This window comes from Lagenorhynchus albirostris, chromosome 9, assembly GCF_949774975.1.
Source record: "Lagenorhynchus albirostris chromosome 9, mLagAlb1.1, whole genome shotgun sequence".
NCBI lineage: Eukaryota > Metazoa > Chordata > Mammalia > Artiodactyla > Delphinidae > Lagenorhynchus > Lagenorhynchus albirostris.
In genome coordinates this window covers 50,888,990-50,905,230 of record NC_083103.1, presented here as the reverse complement: position 1 = coordinate 50,905,230, position 16,241 = coordinate 50,888,990, and the positions used below count along the sequence as shown (strand labels likewise).

Here is a 16,241-nt window from a genome sequence, read left to right as displayed (position 1 = left end):
TTAGTCTGACTCCATGGCAGCCCCTCCTGGTCCCTCTCTTTCTCCCACAGTCTAGGCACCCACCTGTGGCCCTTCTGTCTCCAGGTATCTATGTGGTACCTGCCGGGACAGCCCCTACCCCTCAGACTTCTCCCTCACACACAGATGTGACCACTGTGTGTGACATAAACACAGACATAAACACACACACACACACACACTACCACAGGCTGGGTGACGACTTTTAATTTCCTCCCCCACATTTTGCAATTGCTTTGGTCACAAAGGCTGGTCTGACAGTTTAATCCCACAGTGAGGTAGGACTTTTCATGTGGCTGCTGATTTGGAATTTGGCTCCAGGACATAAATCTGAGGACACAGAGGGGTAAAATACCCACCTACTAAAGTAACCTGAAAACAATTGGGGTTAGATACCTTCTCTCAGTTTATTAGCCCAGCTCTCTACCACCCTTCACTCTTTTTTAACAATTATTATTTATTTAGGTGCACCAGGTCTTAGTTGTGGCAGGTGGGCTCCTTAGTTGCAGCTCACTGTCTCCTTAGTTGTGGCAGGTGGGCTCCTTAGTTGAGGCATGCATGTGGGATCTAGTTCCCTGACCAGGGATTGAACCTGGGCCCCCTGCATTGGGAGCACAGAGTCTTATCCACTGTGCCACCAGGGAAGTCCCCCACCCATCACTCTTGACTCTACAAGCAGAACACCTGACATCTCTGCAGCTGTGAGTTCACAACCTAGCGGGAGGGGGGAGGGGGCCGGACAAGGGCTTTCCCACTCCCAAGCCAGGTGAGGGAAGCTCTAGGAAAATCACTCAGGGAGGAAAGATGGGTCACACTCAGATTGGTGACTTTGGGATTGTTTAATGAAGAGACTTTTACAAAAGTGTGGTCTGGTGTTTGGGGGATTCCATGCAGAGGGGCACTGATGACAGGTTGTCAGGATCAGAGAAGCAAGGACAGCAAGAGGGGGCTGTGGCAGTTCTGGGGATGATCCACTGGTCCCTTTCCTCCTCACCTTGCCCCACATCCAGAGGAGAGGGGCACGCGAAGGAGAGGGAACAGGGTCCTCCCAGCACAGGGGAAGAGGAGGAGGGAGCAGTAAATTAAGTAGGCGATTGGAATTTTAAACTGGACTGAACTTCAGTTGTTATCCAAAAGTGACTCAAAGTTGTGGAGTTTACCAAATATGCAGTTGTGGATGGAAAAGGGAAATTAGACGTCATCAAGCAGAGAGAGTCGATGGGAGAAAAATAAAACAGTTGCACATTTGTGCCTTACTGCATGCTCACTGTTCAGTAAACTGGAAAAGGAGGTACTATCAGTTCCATTTTACAGATGAAGAAACTGAGTTTGCAATCACAGGGCTAGTGGTGGCTAAACTGGGCCAGAACCCTGATCTTCCTGCCTCAGCTTCCCTGTGTCCCCAGACCTCCTCCTTTCCCTGAAGCTGCTACTTGGTAACTCTGAGTTCAGCACACACTAAAGTCACAGTTGGTACAAACAGAACTGAATCGGGAGCTCCAAGGTCAGAACCCAAGGTACACCCCCTCTCACCCACATCACTCAGGCTTCTCCCCAGGATGTCCACCCCAGGCCTTCCAAGATGAGCTGTCACTCCCAGGAGGTACAGACCAGTGCTGATGGAGGAAACGGAAGAAGCCAGAGAGCCCTGGCCTCACATTTCGTCTCTATGCTGACCGCTGCATGACCCTGGGTGAGGCACAGGCCTCTCTGGTCTCCCGTCTCTCAATGCAGCCAAATAATCCCTGGGGTCCCTGCCAAGAGGGAAAACTGATTCCAGTTGGTCAGGTCTCCCAGGGGGCTCACATGCTGTTTCACAGTGGCTTTTAGGAGTAACAGGCCCAGGAAGTGATGTCAAGTTTGGGAAGTGAGGAGTAGGGCAGGGAGGCCCAGAGGGTAGAAGCAGGGGCGATACTTTGGGGCAGGCGGATGCCTGCTGGACAATGGTGCAGGGCAGCCATTGTGCTGGGAGTGGAAAATCCTTTTCTGACTTCATCTCCAAGGGCTGAAAATAGTCTCAGGTGAGCCCCTGGGGGCTGGCTCGGTCTGGCCCATTGTTCCTGGCTGGGACAGGGCTGAGACTGGACACCTGGCTGAGCTGGAGCCAAGAGAGAGGCGAGCCCTACTGAGGAGGCTGGAGTGGCCGGGCAGAGCCAGGGCCCGCTGCACATGGGGAAATTGGAAACTGAGGCCCAGAAAGAAAAAATTCACCGTGTCACATGGTGCATCAGGACAGAGGAGGATGAGTTTGGCTTCTGGAGCTCATTTCCCCCACCCTTCACCCCACACCTCAAGCACATACCCCTGGGGAAGGTAAATGCATCCTTCATCCTGCAGCCCAGTGACTCCTGGCCAAGTTCCAGCCTCCACCCCACAGGAGGCAGAAGCATCAGACATTCAACTGGCTCCACTCCAAGGCAATGTGTGGTGCCAGTGGAGTCACTTCACCTTTCTGGTCACTTGATACTAGGGGAGACCCACTGCCCCACTCTAGTCCTCAGAACTGAGGGCTCATAGGGTCTTGGGAGTGCCTGGGGGAGTAGCTGTTAGTTGTGTCTTTGACGAAAAATCTGGGCGGCTGCTGCCCTAAGGTAGGGAGAACTGGAATGGGGGAAGCAAGGTCTTCAGGTTCTATAGAGTGACACAGAGAGGGCAAGCAGTTGGCCTCAGGTCACACAGCAAAAACTGCCCATCCATTGCCTGCTCTGGCCCAGCTCCAGGCCAGTCCTCCAGCCCTGGGTCTCTGACTCTTGGATAAACCAAGGAGAGGCTGCAGCACCCTGTGGTGGGCACCACCAGTCTGGGAGAAATGGCTAAGCCTGCTGCCATGGGTGGGTGGGAGCCCTCAAGCCCATAGGGGAGGGCTCTGGAAGATCAGAGGCATCCTCATCTTCCTCCTCCTGCCATCACTTCTCCTTACTGCCCTTCCACAGCCCATCGCCTGGACAAGGTTCTGTAAACACACACAAGCTCATGAGCCTGAGAGCCACCCAGTGCCAAGCAGGGCAGAGGGTGGTCCCACACCTCACCCCAGGATGGACCTGCTCTTTCCCGCCACACCCTGGCGAAGCCTCACCCACAGGGGACACTCTCTTGCTCACTGGCCGGACACACTGTCCTTTCCTTCAACTCACTTATCCCAATGTGGTTACTTATTAAGTTATGTCAACTCCCTGAGGGCAGGGTCCAGCTGGCTCGCCTCTGTATCCCCTTGGCACAGTGCCTGGTGTGTAAACGCTTATCATGTGCCAGGTCCTGTTCTAAGTGCTTCATGTGTGTTCATTCAGGTAAGCCTCCCAATGCCCTACGTGGGAGGTAGTATCTCCTTCTAGAAATGAGAAAATGGAGGTGCTGCAAGATTGATTTGCCCAAGGTGCCACAGCTGGAAGAAGTGGAGACAACCCTCAAACGCAGGTGGTCTGGGCAGAGAACTGGTGCTCTTAACTCCATCCTCACTAGACTGCCTCTCTCATCTTGAATCACACAAAGGGTCGCTTACAAACTCTCCTGCCCCACAGGGGTTGCAAGTGGCATGCGATACTGGAAAGGGAACTAATCTGGGCATCAGATGGACCTGAACTCAATCTTGACTCACCAGTTTACTGCCTGTATAACCTGGAGCAAGTCCTTACCTCTCAGAGCCTGTCCTCTCATCTGCTAAATGGGGGTAATAATGTCTATTTCACACGGTGGTGGTAAAGAATAAATAATAATGGATGTGACAGGGCACTGCCTGGTGCCTGGGACATGGGTCAGTACCTTAGCTCCCTTCCTCAGGGGCCTGGCTCTAAACAGATCAGCCCAAATCTGCCTTGACAAGGGTGGTGGCAGAGGGGTAGCTTTGGTGGCCTGACTTGGACCAAGATAGGAGTAACTGTGTCTGGAGGGCATGTTGGCCAGGGCCTTTCCTAGCCTTTGGAGGGTAAGGGTGTCCTTCCTGGGACAAATGCCACCCGGGGCAGAGACCCCTATGTGCCAGGGCCCCTGCCCCCGTTGCACGGAGCTCACTGAGAAGAGCTGCTGTAGGCCAGTCAGCAGGCATTTACTCCTCCCAGCTGCTCTTCCCGCCCCCCTCCGCCCCAGGTCCCTGGCCTCAGCTCCCCAGCTCCATCAGAGGTGGGAAGAGCTGGGGTGGTGGGGGTGATGGCAGGATTCCCACAAAGGCACTGACCTGCACTAAATGGAGCAGAGCTGCAGGGGCAGCCCGAGCCCCTGGCGCACGACCAGGCACCACGCTGACCTGCTGAGTGACCTTGGACAAGGCCCTGCCCCTCTCTGGCCTTGAGTCTGCAGCTGGGCTGGATAATCCCTGGGGTCCCTGTCAGGGGCTGTGACCTTTCACAGCGTCCTTCAGGAGTCAACAGCCCCAGGAAGTGATGTCAGGGCGAGGAGGTGGGGAAAGGGCAGCAAGGCCCAGAGAGTAAGAGGAGATATTTTGAGAGCAGGCAGGTCCCTCCACGTCACTGCTGGACAATGGTCTGGGGCTGGGAGTGGAAAATCCTGTTCTTACTTGGGCTGAAAATAGTATACGGCAACAGAGTAAAGAACCTCACCCACCAGGCGGGGGGCCTGGGCACTGAGAACAAGGCCAGATGTCCACACCGAAGAGCCAGACGGTTTGACTAGGGTCCGCAGGAGGGGCCCTGGGCCTGTCCCTGGTTCCCTTAGGGTCTTCATTCCCCACCCCCACCAGTGCCTGCCACAGGATTAGATGGTGAGTCAGGCCCTCCTGTCCCCTAGCTCCTGTGTCCTTAGAAATCTGTAGGCAGTTGGTTTAAGGAAGGCATCCTGGCACTAGGCCATAGTGTGGTCTCTATGTGCTGTGGGGCTCTCAGTTCTTGGGGTCTCCAGGACAGCTGCTGGAGGGGTAACTGGGCAGGACATGAAAGGAATGGGGACTATAGGGGAACTTGGGCCTGTGGTGGACACAGCCCCATCCCCAACCACAGATAGACACTCGAGAGCCCCCAAAGTCACAATGTATAACTCCCTGCCTCTGAGTCTGAGCAGGGCTGAGGGGGTCAGAGCTCAGCATTAACACTCCTGGCCAGTAGAGTATCTCACCTGGGTAGAGGCACCTTATAAACTGGGATTGGGTTCAGCCTGAGCAGCAGCTGGTAAGAAAGAGATAGGCTCAGGCCTGCAAGAAATGTTCAAGGACAGACTGTAAGACATCATCACAAAAATGCTCATAAGGACACGGGCTACATTAACAGGAGTATAGAACCTAGAATGTGGGAGGTGAGCATTTCACACTACTTTGGGCAAGTCACCCACATTGCACAGTGCAGAGGAATCATTTGGGTCATGGCTTACGACAGGTCCCTGTCCATGGGGGAGCCCATGTGAGCAACCTCTGGGGGGTGCCGTTTTGAAGAGGCAGAGTGGGAAGGGTGGAGAAGTCATAGGAGGTAGGTGTAGGTGGGGTGGGGAGAGAAGGACCTTCTCTCAGGCAGAGTGGGCCCATCGGGCAAGGGCTTTCCCACAGGGAGAGGGAGAGAGAGAGAGAGAGAGAGAGAGAGAGAGAGAGAGAGAGAGAGAGAGAGTCCTTATCCTTGAGGTTCAAAGTGAGGTCTGTCAGTTTTGCCCTATTCCTGCCCAAAGGCTAGGGCTGGGCCCTGTCCAGATGAACTCCACACATCTCCAGAGTGGTCCTGGCTAGACCCAGAACCTGTCCCAGGTGACACTTATCTCCCCCACACTAAGCTCTGACCCAGCCTGAGCACCAGACATTATGCCAGGTAGCTGGATTTTCCCAAGAGGCAAAGGACTGGACAGGAAGAGTGAATCTCTCCCACGCTTATCCCCAGTGCAAAAGAAACCTCATGGTCAGGGCAAGGAGGGAGCCCTGACTTGGCCTCCTTGTGACCCGCCCACCCTCCCCATTCCTGCCTTGAACCTGGGTACCAACTGCCCAGCCAGCTTCCAGTTCCTGCAGGCCCTGCTCTCCTGCCCCCATGTCTTTGCCTAGAACGCACCTGCACCTGGATGTTCTTCTCTGATGAAGTGCTTTTCTCAGAAGTCCACCCACTCCAGGAAGCCTTCCCTGATGCCCTGGTCCACTGCCTCAACCACTCAGCATTATCCAGTGGTGTGCTAGAGAAACTTGTACCTGCTCTCAAGAGCCCTCTGTTAATTTTTCAGGAATTTTGCAAGGAGGCTGGTATCACATTGGTAGTCTGAAACTGGCTGTGGCAGGAGTATTTGTACCACAGAAACTGGCAATGCTGCAAATAATGGGTTCCCCTCACCCCCGCACCCCCCACCGAGAGTCAGCTAAATGGTTGAACTTTTACCAGCGCATGACTGGTCATCGCCATTAAATCCTAAACTGGGGGATCCTGAGGACTGGGACCCCACCTGACTCCCCTCTGTACCCAGCAAAACCAGGCATAAAAGCCAGTTAACTTTAAAGTGGAGGATGACCTGGGGTCTGGAGAGTACATTTATATTCCTCGTACGAGACCACCACTGAGGCAGCTACTGGGGAGGCGGAAGAGAACAGGTTGGAGAAAGGACCCTAGTGTGGATGGTGAGAGCTCCCCAGGCTGTATCCCCAACCTCCAACTACACAACGGGGTCCGGCTCAGCAGGTAACAACACCTTTAGTACAAGTCCCAGCCTCAAACTGGCTCCCAGCCTCCAGATGGGTTTATGACATCAGTTCCCAGACGTTCATCCCTTGGGCTGGGCGTCCCCCTCAGAGCTGAGCCCACAGTGGCACTCAGACCACTCCGACTCATCGTGGGAACCTCTGGCTCGGCCCTGACTCCTTACCAGCGTCCTCTGGTCAACCTGCGACCCTGTCCCTCCCAGGCAGCTCAGGCACAGGCTTGGCTGTGTGACCTTGGTTAAGTCACTTTCCTCTCTGGGCCTGTTTCTCCACTTGACTTGATTAGTCTGGAGCCCAGCCTAGGTACCTTGGCAGGCACAGCCAGGTATTTATGTGGGATTCAGGCCAGGGGCAGTGCTGGCCCCAAACACTTGCCTTTCTTAAAACCTTACTCCCCACATCTCACATACAAATGGTGACTCAGGATGTGGGGACTGCTGAGCTCTCTGGACCACAGAGAACAAACTGCGCCCCTGTCAAATGACAGAGCACTGGGGTCACGGCCCCCTTGACCATCCGGCCTGATTCACTGATGGCCCATATCTGGGGAGACTGTCCCATTTGGACAAGTCTACAGTCCCACCCGACACAAACTGGCACAGGCCCAAGGGGTTCCGGTCCTACAGCCGGATGTCCTTAGTGTTTTCACTACCAGGCGGTGTGGACTCTATCTGTCTAGAGTCCTCACTGCTGGCCGAGTCTTCTGTCCTCTTAGTGTCAGTTCTGTTGAACCTATGCAGGCCCAGCCTGCGGCGAAGCTGGGTGGTAGAGGTGGGGTCTGTGGGTGGCTTGGCGTCCCGAGCAAAGCGCACGAGCCTCTGCCCAGCCAGGAAGTAGAGCACGGGGTCAAGGCAACTGTTGGCGCTGGCCAGCGGCCGGGTGATCTTGTAAGCCATGTTGATGGCGTTGAGGGTGTGGCAGCTGAGGTCCAGCGAGCGGAAGGAGTAGTAGAGGGTGCGGGTGACGTGGAAAGGCAGGAAGCAGAGGGCGAAGACAGCTAGCACCACGGCAATGGTGCGCACCGACTTGCGCTTGGCCCGCGGCAGGCCTCCCGAGGTCCCGTGGGTCGGCTTTAGCAGCCGCCGAGCCATGAGCACGTAACAGACCAGGATGATGGCGAAGGGCACCGCAAAGAGCAGGCTCAGCATGACGGAGCTGTAGGCCACGAAGTGGCTGAAGAGCTCGGGTGCCGAGGTGTCGTGGCAGGTAATGCGGCCACCACGTGCACTGGTGGTGACGAAGTAAAGCACGGGTGCCTGGCAGGCCAGCACCAGCACCCACACGGCGACGGCCACCCTGCGGGCGTAGCGGGCCCGGCCCCAGCGCAGCGAGCGCAGTGGACGCAGGACACCCAGGCATCGGTGCACGCTGATGCACGTGAGGAAGAGGATGCTGCAGTAAAGGTTGGTGTAGAAGAGGAAGCGCACCAGCTTGCAGAGCACTGTGCTGAAGGGCCAGTGGTCACCGCGGGCGTAGTAATAGACCAGCAGGGGCAGGGAGGCCGCGTACAGCGCGTCCGACATGGCCAAGTGGAACATGTATGTGGTGGAGGCGTTCCAGGTCTTGAGGCGGCACAGGAAGATGTAGAGAGCCACGGCGTTCAGACACAGCGCGAGCACGCACACCACGCCGTAGGACACAGGCAGTAGCACGTACTTGAAGTTCTCATTGAAGCGGCACTTGTAGCCCAGCTCATCCCCATCCCAGGTGCCATTGATGGTGCCATTCCAGAGGCCCGGGCCTGTGGCCATCGCCCTGAAGGGAAGGGGGTGGTGGGGAGAACGGCCATCAGGACCCAGCAGGGAAGCCTGACACCCCCACCTGACCAGGGCCATGAGGGACCCCAAGTGCCCACAGACTCCCTCGGTTAAGATCTGCCCAACTACGTTCGAGGCTTTTATTGCATCTGATCTGCCTCTCTCTCTGGACCCAGGGGGCCCAGAACCTTGGAACCCTGGAACCTTAAGGATGCATGAGATCCATGACTGTCAGGATCATATAATTCTAACACTTTGGAACAGGGAGAGGCAAAATACCCCCTGAGGGCCAAATCCAGCCTACCAGTCTGTTTTTGTAAATAAAGCTTTATTGGAACACAGCCATGCCCATCTCTTTACATAGAGTTGAATAGTTGTGACAAAGACCATATGTTCCTCAAAGCCCAAAATACTTACCAGCTTGCCTTAAAAAAAAAAATCAGTGACCCTGTTTGAGAACCTCAGGAACACAGAGTTCTAGATCTAGGATTCTGAGCTCTAGAACCTGAGGATCTGGTGGTCCCAAAGGGGTACCATCTGAGATTCACGGAAAGGGGCCTTTGAGGCTGACTGGGTCCACCTCACACCCAGTGCCCACTGCCTGTTTGTGGCCAGTGGGAAGCCCACACCTTCCTGGTGGCATCAGGAAGTTCTTTCCTTTAGCTCAGCTTTCTTCTCTCTGAGGAGGCTCTGGCCCTGTGCCTGGTATTTTGGTATTTGAGGGAGTATTTCCAAGGGTCTCCCTCTTCAGTCATTCATTCACCTCTCAGCAAATATTTTTAGGCACTCCTATTCTGGTACTTTCTGCATCTGTAAACAGAAGTCCTGCTCCCTGGCCTATGAGGCTACCAGATGGGGCTGTGACCCTCCTGAAGATTCCAGGGAAGTCTGGGGTGTAGGTGGTAGTGGGGGCATTGGGGGACTTCTGCTGGGGGGCAAATTCAGCTTCCTCCAGGCTTGCCCAGCTTCTCTTCACGCATCATCACTACCTTGACCTTCTCCTACCTTGTCCCCAGTGAGCATATAACACAGCCCTGATGCCTGACGCCCAGACAGTGAGCACCTGGAGATCAGGATGCCACCTTCCTCCTCTCCCCACCCCTCCAACGTGACCAAGAGCTCTCTCAGACTATCCCAGTCTGGAAGGCAAAGGTGTGCCCAAAGGTCTCAGAAGGTAGGCTGGAAATCATAACGGGAGTGCCCGAGGGGCAGGTTTGGGACAAACACAAAGAATAGCTTTCTAATAGTGTGAAGGGGCAGGGGGAGCTGACATTATTCAAGCCCCACTACTACTATGTGTGCTTTATTCATGTGACTTCATTCTATCCTTACAACACGGTTCAGGGAGCCAGGTTATCATGCCCAGGTTTCCGATAAAGAGGCTGAGACACAGATCATTCAAGTAAGTTGGCCCAGGTCACAGGCTGGGGATAGGCTGCAATTCCTGTCTGGGTCCATCCCACAATGGAAGGGGCTGTAGGAGGAGGTAGTGAACTCTCTGCTTACGGGGGTGTGCAAGCATCTCTCTAGCAGAGTCTGCAGAAGGGCTTGTGCCCTATGTGTGGGTGTGTCTGGGATGACAGAGAGGACAGATGTCATGTGTGTCCTCCCCACCCTGAGAATCTGGGGCTGTAAAACCCCTTTCATTTTGGAACCTGGGGTCCTGAGAGGCTGGGGCTTAGAGATTCTGCGGGGCCGGTGACATCCACTCCCTTAGACACTGAGCTTCTTGCCCAGCCTGGTCTCCCAGAAGCAGCCTGAGGCCCATGAAGTTAAGATGAAGGGGTGCTGAAGGACATACTGCTCCCTCAGCCTCCTTCTTTCCCCATAACCCTCCCCTTCCCCCGTCTTCCCTGCCTCCTATTGTCAGCAAAGATGCTACCAGGAGGCAGGGAGCCTGCACTTGTGACCTCCCTCCCACGGACACAGGCTCCTCCCCAAGGAGCCGGGGCAGATCCAGGGTGAGGAGGTAAGTACGGGGTTGGGGTGGGGGGCGCTGGCAGGGCCAAACTGCTGGGACCCCTCTGTCCTGGGGCCAGGACTCAGGACCCAGCATGAAAGCACTTCCTGTATCCCACTCCCCTCCTTGCAGCCAGTGTCACCTCCACCCTTGCTGCTGGAGCCACTGCATCGGCCTCCCTGTCTCCAGCCTCAGTCCCCCCAGTCCAGAGGGGTCTCTGGAAAAGACAAAGTCATTCTCCCGCTTGAAACCTCCTGTGCCTCCTGTCTGCTCTCAGGAGAAAACCCAGCTCTTCGGTCTGGTACCAGAGGTTTTCATAATCCAGCCTCTGTCACCAGCTGCATCCCCTGTGACCTGCAGTTTCCTGAACGCACCCAATGCTTTTTGCCTCCCAGCCTTTTTGCCTCCCAGCTCCTTCAATCTGGGATCCATTCACACCCGTCGCCTCCACCTGTTGAAATTACAACTCTGTCCATCAGCGCAGCAAACTCCGGTGATTAAGAAGAACCCGGCCTCTGGACACAGACTGCCTTTGTTCCCTCATCTGTAAAATGAGGTGATTAACAGAACCTATATCACAGGGCTGCTGTGAGGATTAGGTAATTCGTGTAACACGTTTGGAGCCATGCCTGGCACACAGCAGGTACACTGTGTGTTACGAGCTTCGAGGCTCAGCTCACCTGCAGCTTTTTCCTGAAATCTTTGGGGAGCTCTCTCAGGCCAGGGGTGGAAGAGAGAGATAGAAGGTCCTGGAGGTTGTGAAGCAGGTGAGTGTGGTGGACCAGGGGAATGACTCCAAGGCCCAAGCTGGGGTCAGGCCTGGGGACCTCGTGAGGGAAGAGGTCTGAGAGCTGTTTGAGAGGGTGGCTGGAGAGACTGGTCCAGAGGGAGTTTGCATGGAGGAGGGGCCAGGATGCCTCAGGCTCAGGGGCCGGGAGGAGGGGGAACTCAGTGTCGGGCATGGTAAGTGTGAGATGCCACATCATGGACTGTGGGGAAGGGCGAAGGCTGGGACCAGCAGGTCTGGTGCACTGGGAGATGAGCAGGAGTTGCTGGCTCACAGGAGCTGTAGGAGGAGCCTGGAAGCCCGGGTGTGAGACTAAGAATCTGTGGAGGAGCCATTCCCCCTGGGGACACCGGCTTGGGGTGTGCAGCTCTACCACAGAGCCCCAGAGGACATCAGGTATTTCCTGCCCTCCTGAGGTTCAGACCTCTCATGGGCTGAATCCCCTGGCCTGGTAGAACTGTGGTTCTCAAACTTCCGCCATGAGGTGCTCTGCCCTGCTGGAGACAGGGAGGGTGGCCCCTCTGTACTCCCTGCTCAGGGAGCATCCCCCCAGCCCCACCTCCCCACTGCTGCTCCGCTCCTGCCCAGGTGCTGAGGCCTGCTGGGTCTCTCCTCAGAGTCGGGGTCAGGGCCCTCATCTTCCCTTCATGGTCAACATCTCATTGCTCTACACAGTTTCTTGCTAATTACTCATGATGGAATCTCTGACACTGATGAGAGGGGCAGAAACTTCCCTAAGTCTCTCATGAACCAAGGGAGCTGCCCTTTCCACCTATTTTAAGACATCCTGACCTCCACCCTCACAGGCCAGCTGGGGACTCTATCATTGTGGCCCCTGTCCAGACTGACCCTGCCTGTCCTACCCCTCCACAGGCTGGCCCACCAACCTGTGAGAACATCTTTCCTGCCCCACCCGCTCTGACCAGCCCCTGCTTATGGAGACAGCCAAGTGCCCAGCCCTCTCCATCAACCCTCTCCACTGCCTCTCCTGACCCCTGATGCCCTTGGGGCCTCACTCCCAGCTCCCCAGGACCAGCTCCCGCCTACCTTTGTCCAACACCACTCACCAGCCCCTCTGTGTCCAGTTCTGGCTGGCCCTGCGCTCAAGAGCTCCTAGTGTGGAGGGAGATGTGAGCCATGTAAGTGCCTGCCAGGCTTTCCTGCCTTTGTGTATAGCTGTTCTTTCTGTCTAGAAAGCCTTTCCAGACCCACACACACTGCACTCTATCCTGCCCATCCCTCAAGGCTCTTCTCAAATGTCACCTCATCTCTGAAGCTCTCCCCCTCCATCACTGATCCCCCAGGGCATTCCTCACACCCTGCTGGGAATTTGTCCTTCCACTCTCTACCCCAACACATTCCAGGTGCTCCTGGAGGGCTGGGTCCATCTGATTCCTTTCTCTGGTCCTATCATCCAGCAAGAGGCCTGATCCAAAGCAGGTATGACATGAATGAGAGAATGAACGAATGAGTGAGTGAATGAATGAATGAAGCAAGCACAAGAGCTATGGGAGGCCCGAGGAGGCTAAGCTTTATGATGGTGGCTCTCCTTTCCCTTATTCCTCTGAGGACCTTTCACAGGACAATGACATTGAAGGATTTCTCAGCAGCTGATCCTAGGTGGCCAGGGGTCACAACAGCCCTCCAGGGGCCCAGCTCACCTGAGGCCTGCTCCTGCCCTAGGCAGGCTCCTGGACTGTCTCTCTTTCAAGAGCCCTGCTCTACTCCGGACACATCAGAGAATTGCCAGAGGGAGGGGAACCGGACCCAGGCATTCTGGAGACGGGTCAGCTCTCTGATCCACATTCCTTTACCTCACCCATCTCTGGTTCAGGAGTTCCTGATCCTAGATCACCACCCGCCTTCACTTTGTAGGGGTCAAGTCTGGGCAGAGCGACTTCCCTGCAGCATTCTCATTTCATCCCTCACCTCATTCCTTGCCAGATGCCGCCATAGAGGTTAAGCTATTTGTTCAAGGTCACACTGCCAGGAATTGGAAAGATTGGGTTTGATACCCAGGGCTGTCTGGCTCTGAAGCCTAAATTCATCACAGCCTGGGAACGAGGGAGCAGGGCACAGATCCCCTTGATTTACCCCCAGTTCAGTGTATACACATGCACGAGTGCACCGGCCCCAGCCCCCCAGCCTCCCAGCCTCCCAGCCTCCCAGCCTCCCAGCCAGTAGACCCCGCCCTTGCACACCCATACCTGACCAGCCCCTGCTCTTACTGTCAGGATGCTCAGCGCAGGCTCAGATTCCTCACTCATGAATGCACCCGCCTGGACCCCTGGACCGAGCTGCAGGGAACTCTGTGGGAAACAGGAAAAACAGGTCCCCTGGCCTGGGGCCTCGCCCAGCTTCCAGCATTTCTCAGGGCAGGCAGTGCCTGGGCTCCTGAGACAGGGAGGTGGAGACAGCTTGGGCTCTGGGTCACGGGAAGTCAGCCAGGCTGAGCCTTCCCCGGGCTGCCTCCTCTGCTCCAATCTTGGTCTGAAAGAGGCAAAGAGGTGAGCTGGTGTGCTTGTCCCGGTAGACAGGAGTGTCCTCTGCCCACCCTCAACCCCTAGCCGTCCACCCTTAGCTCACATGTTCTAGGGACAGTTGTTCCCAACCTTCAGGCCCAGGTCCCCTTTCACGGGAGGGTGGCTCTGCCAGGCAGAGTCTCCCCCATACCCTGCAGAGTTGAGCTGAGCCTCCAGTGTCCCCTCCCTTGGTCCTGGTCTGGAAACAGTCAATACCCTCCTTGTCCAGTGTACACTCGACAGTACTCTGGCCAATCTAGTTTAGCTCAAGCTGGGTCTCTATCTGGAATACCCTTCCTCCCTCATCCCACCTCTAACCATTCCTCCACAGGTGTTGTAAACACACAAGGACACACACAGGCATGGATACACCTGGATACACAGATACACAGAGATGTACATAGTCATACTCAGATGTATACACACACACTCTCTCCCAGAGTCTTAAACAGTCAGGGCCTGGAACAGCCTTTAGAAATCACCTCTGCCAACCTCCCATTTGACAGAGGAGGAAACTAAGGCCCAAGGCCTCACAATAAGCCAGGGACAGAGCCAAGAGCAGAACCCAGGTCTGGATTCTGGCCCTAGTTTTATGTCTTGCCTGAAGCCCCTCCCACAGAGCAGGCACAGTGCTTCAGTGAGGGGATGGTGACCTGGTGGAGGAACGCCTCTGTGTGGTCAGGTCCCAGCAGAACCTCAGACCCATCTCGGAGAAGAACATCCCCCTCCTTTTTCTCCCGATTTCATTTCCCTGCAATGGGGGAGTGGGGTCTGAGACAGCTGAGCCAGGTCCCCAAGCTGGAAGTACAATGCAAGCATGGAGGAAAGTGGGGAGAGGAGATGGGTGGCTGCAGGAATAGAGCAGGGGGAGGGGGCACTGGAAAGGCCCTGGACCACCGTTTTCCCAGTGCACCTTGCCCCAGGAGTCTCAGGCTGACATTGGCCAGTGGGCTGGTAGCTGTTTGCCAGTCTGTTCTGGAGTCTAGTGACAAGGTGAAAGAAAGAGCTTCACCTTTTTGCCCACTCCACCAGGGTCACACCCAGTCTTCTCCTCCTAGGGGGATATCTTCACTCAAAAGACTAGGGTAGAACAACACACGTTCTCAAAGCCACTCTCCCATTTCTGAGAAGGGTCTCTACCATCCATCCTTCCAGGCTTCAAAGCTCCAGTATACCCTTGACAACCTCTCTCTTTCCCACCCATGTGAAACCATCACTCACCAAGCCCTGTCAGTTCGACCAATGCAGTGGCTTAGACGTGCCACTCTTCCCGACCCCGTGGTTTTGAGCCTGCATTTCTCCTCCAGACCATTGCACTAGCCTACTTACTCCCTGCCTCCACTCCTGCCCCTCCTGTCCATCTTTCATACTGCAGTTATGGGTCTTCCTAAACCACACATCTGACCACATACTATGGAGCTCAAAATCCTTCCATGGCTCCCCATTGCCCTCAGGTTGACATCTAAGTTCCTGAGCCTGGCACTCAAAGCCCTGCTGATCTGGTGCCTGCCGTCCTCCACACCACTCTCCCTCTCCGCCTCCACCCTCATCTTTCTGTCTCCAACACAGCAAAAGCAGTCCCGTGGTCATATCTTTGCTTAGGGATACCCTCCCTTATCTTCTAACAGCTATGTCATAACAAGAGTTGAATGCTTTCTCTGTGCCAAGTTCCATGTTAGATGGCTCCATCAACCTCTTCTCGTTTAGTCCTGAGAATTTCAGAGAGGTTGAATGACCTCTCCAGGGTCACAGAGCTAGCAAATGGCAGAGCAGCCCCCGTCTGTCTGACTTTAGGAGCTATGCCCCTGACTGTAAGCAGATAAGGTAGGGGTTCCCCAGAGAAAGAAAACCAGGCATGGCTTTCTTGGCATAAGAGAAGCCATATTAGGCCTAGGATTTAAACCTGGCCAAAAATGCTTGCCCTTGAACAGGTCTCAGTAATTAATGATCTTAAGGGCGAGAGAAGTAGCAATAGCAAATACAATAAATCAGTTGTAAAGATTCCCAGCTCTGTTTCAATGGTAAAGATTAGCCTGAAGCACTTTCTTGAGCAGTTCTGCAAAATTTAAACCCCCCCTTGAGGGCTCAACCACCAGATCAACTGGAACCTAAGGAATGATGATGATGACCTTTTCTGACTTGAGTCCTCAGTCAACTAAAGCTTAGACCCTGTCAACCTTTGCCGCAATTATATGTTGAGTTCTCTGCTCATATCCCTTGCAAGTGAGTATTCATGTACCCTTAGCTTAAAACTCCCCCAATTTTGCTGTTCGGTGAGACACTGCTTTGGGAAAGGTCCCCGGTGTTCTCCTTACTTGCTGCAAGTAGTAAGTACTTCCCTCTCCCGCTTTTTGGCTGGGTTATGCCTTTTGGCTTGATGCCCATGAAGAGGCGAACCCAGTTTTGGGGTAACTACCTCATACCCTCCAAAGCCCGGATCCTCTCTTCCAGGAAGCTCCCTGACCAGCCCTCTTTGAGCCCCACAGTTTTGCCTGTCTGATTAATTCTCCACCGGAGGGAACATCTTACTGGCAGGGCCCAAGAGCTACTCTTCCTGGTAGTTCCCCATTGTGAAGCAGCCATG

General features: G+C 55.0%; 1 protein-coding gene across 9 annotated transcripts in view; it reads right to left on the bottom strand.

Annotated features, from left to right (window-relative positions):
* Positions 1 to 207: 207 nt before the first annotated feature.
* Positions 208 to 16,241, bottom strand: part of P2RY2 (purinergic receptor P2Y2) — a 42,163-nt gene continuing 26,129 nt past the window's right edge. For 8 of the 9 annotated variants that reach the window (XM_060159951.1, XM_060159954.1, XM_060159947.1 and 5 more), the window contains 2 exons: positions 13,343 to 13,625; positions 208 to 8,386 (listed from right to left, as the gene is read on the bottom strand). In XM_060159951.1, coding sequence (XP_060015934.1) covers positions 7,252 to 8,382 — 1,131 coding nt within the window. In that variant the 5' untranslated portion in view covers positions 8,383 to 8,386; positions 13,343 to 13,625 and the 3' untranslated portion in view covers positions 208 to 7,251. Of the gene's footprint in view, positions 8,387 to 10,799; positions 10,893 to 13,342; positions 13,626 to 16,241 lie in introns of all 9 variants that reach the window. The other variant, XM_060159955.1, reaches the window with a different exon arrangement.